Here is a 2,956-nt window from a genome sequence, read left to right on the forward strand (position 1 = left end):
TGTTCTGGGTTGAGCGCTGCCCGTCAAACCACTTTGGGGCTGGGAGAAGGGAGGAAAAGACCAGAAAAAGGGGTCAGAGAGCCCTTCTTGCCCAAGCAGGCTGCTTCAAACCATTAATTTTGCCCTGAAAAACAGCATGCAAGGTGCTGCATGGTGTCTGTAAGGTGAAGCATGGCTCCGTCTCCTCCCTCGCTGCCCCGGCCTTGGCAGGCACATGGTGGGGTCATGCTGATAAACCTGGGGAGAAGATGATCACAGGCCCATGGCTGTTTTGCAGAAGCACTACAGCTGCGGGTTCCTCATTTCGGAGGTGCGGCTGGGACGGTGAAAGAGGTGCAGTGCCCAGCCCGGGTTCCGCAGGCAGCACGCAGGAGCGTTCTCTGCAGCTGGACTCATCCCCTGCAGCCCATGGACCTTTGCACAGCCCAGAAAAGACCCTGTTTAACCCCATTTCAGTTACAGGATAACTCTCACATCCATACTCAGACTAAGCCCGGCTGCTGGGCCACAAATACAGCGGCTCCAAACCAGCACCGGCAGCCTTGACCCTCAGCAGTGTTGGGCGCCGTGTCAGGATCCGTGTCTGTAGGTGGCACTCCCTACAGCAGTCTGATGCCTGCATCATCCACAGTGCTTTCAGTTCCCCAAGCGGGACGAGGACGCTCCAGACAGCCCCAGCACGGCGGCAGCAGCATGGGAAGGGGGCTGGGACACGGTGGGGCTAGTCTGACCCTGAGGGGATCCCCCTCCTTCCCCGAGAAATGTCACCAACATCGCTGCGTGGCGCAGCTTTATGCCTCCTCGAGAGGTGCTGACCACAACCCGCAGCTATTCCTCATGCTCCTTCCTGCTTTTTAAAGCAGGAAATTAAATAAAAGGGGAAATTTTGCTGATCTGCACCTTGCTTGGGGACTAAGCATCAGCTTTCTGGATCAGCAGTTCACACCCTGTCATTAAAGACAAACTGCATCAGTTTCTCTTACAAAATACCTGTTGCCATAAAAGCACTAAAACCAGCGCCAGTGACTGCGTCACTGAAGGAACTGTGCTGCGGGACACGTCCCCGTGGCGCACAGCCTTCGGGGGGGGGGGGGAGGGAAAAAGGGCTGGCAAGTGTTGCGAGAAACTGCCGCTGCTACTCAGACCTTTTGGGGGTTTTGATTTGAAGCCTGATCAACAAGAACAGAAATTGCACCAAGCACCTGTGTAGGCTTCAGCAGGCAGGGCTCAGCCTGCCGGGCAATTTCCCAACCAGTTGTAATTTCTATTTCTCCCTCCCAGCCCCAGCATCTGCCCCTCACCTGGCAAGTGCGGGATGATCCGCTTCTCCATGTTGATGTCCCCGGATTCGATGGGGAACATCTCCTTCAGCGCTTTCTGTGGAGCATAGCCAGGCACGGCCATGAGGATGGCATGGGGGGGATCTCCTGTGGCACCCACACCCCTGCCTGCAGCTTGTTCCCCGCTTCCAAGGGCTTGGCTGGACCCCACACCTCGACACTGGGAGAAAGCTGCCAGGGGAGCACAGAGCCGATGGCTCTCCCTTCAAGGGGCAAAGGAGATCGAAGTGTTGAGATCCAGGAGCCTCTTTTGGCTTGGGGCACTTTCAGCTGGAACTCACACTCCTCTTTTTGCCCCCAGAGTCCCTGCCCCAGGACGACTCACGTGGAACTCGTAGATCTCTGTAAACCGGCGGTAGACGAGCTTTTCGGAGAGGTCGTTCCATTTCACCAGGAACATGTAGACCTGAGGGGCAAAGCCAGGGCGCTGCAGCTCTGCTGGTGAGCAGGACCCTGCACCCCGTGTGGCCAAAAGCCCAAGGGAGCCCCACAGATGTTTCAGTTTCAGATAAACTGTGGGGGTTTTTTTCTACTGCCCCAGTACGAGTAGCTGTGCCCAGGCAGCAGGAGACCTCGGTACTAGAGAAGCTCAGCAGGTAGCAATTGGAGGTAAAAGGCCCTTTCCCAAGCCTGTAAAGTGACCAATGGCTTGACAAGAAAGTGCCCAAAATCTCGTGTGTTCAGGACATTTTGGCTTCTGGCTGCCTCCAGCTCATGCCACCAGCCAAGGCCCCCCCAGAAAAGGCTGCTCTTCAGCCCTCGGTCACATTTATCTAAAGAAATTTGCTGGTCAGGCTTTTTACCCTGGCCAGTCCTCGCTACTCAGCTTGTCAGAAGGTCGCTGCATACTCACGTAGTGCTGGCTGGGGAAAAACCTTTTCTCGTAGCCCAGCAGCTCGATGTGCCGGATGAAGGCTTCCCCCATCGCTGCCGCCAGCCGCGGTGCCCTGCTTCAGCCCCTGCTTCTGCCTCCCCGGGTGTCTTGGCGTCCTCTCCTCCCCTCTGCCTCTGTTACACTCCGCGTTGCCGTTAAAGCCCCCGGGAAAGCGGAAGTCCTGCTGCGATCGCACCCGTAATTGTTTACCCGCTGTGGTTTGTATTGAGTTGGAGTTTCCCGTGAAGGAGTCTCCAGCCCAACCCCACCAGCGGTTCCAGGGAGGAGCTGGGCAGCAGGGAGGCCTTGGGGGTGCCCCGGAGCCACCTCACAAATCAGAGGACAGTGAAGGGCCAGGTCAATGCCCTGGTAGCCAAGTGGCCCCTCCGACTGCTGACGCTGCCCCGTGAAGACACAGGGTGGGGGTTTCGCCGGGGGGCAAGGACAGACAAGTGCCTCGGCAATGGCAACCGGAGGAGTCTTTATCCTCTCGAGCAGAGCTGGATGGGCTGAGTGAAGCCCATAACACATTCCCCAAGCCCAGGGTCAGCAGCACTGCTCTCTCTGTGGCCAGGACACCCTCCTGCACTTGCTGGGACAGGCGGGGAGGCGGTCACAGGCTGTACATGCAAGAGTTCCTGCCCTTGCATCACAGTTTCCTTTCAGTCACCTACAGCTGCCCAAAAATCAGCCACCAAACGGCTCCTGAGGACCTGAGCCACCCCCAGCTCTGCTCACCGCC

General features: G+C 57.5%; 1 protein-coding gene across 1 annotated transcript in view; it reads right to left on the reverse strand.

The window, feature by feature from the left end:
• The window catches only part of NCF1 (neutrophil cytosolic factor 1), an 8,203-nt gene extending 5,938 nt beyond the window's left edge, over window positions 1-2,265 (reverse strand). Inside the window, 4 exon segments of the mRNA XM_009874314.1 lie at window positions 1-39; window positions 1,302-1,377; window positions 1,666-1,746; window positions 2,194-2,265. The exon segment at window positions 1-39 is cut by the window's left edge and continues 5 nt beyond it. Coding sequence (XP_009872616.1) covers window positions 1-39; window positions 1,302-1,377; window positions 1,666-1,746; window positions 2,194-2,265 — 268 coding nt within the window.
• Window positions 2,266-2,956: the final 691 nt, after the last annotated feature.

The sequence above is a fragment of the Apaloderma vittatum genome, unplaced genomic scaffold (genome assembly GCF_000703405.1).
Source record: "Apaloderma vittatum isolate BGI_N311 unplaced genomic scaffold, ASM70340v1 scaffold10928, whole genome shotgun sequence".
In the NCBI taxonomy this organism is placed as follows: Eukaryota; Metazoa; Chordata; class Aves; order Trogoniformes; family Trogonidae; genus Apaloderma; species Apaloderma vittatum.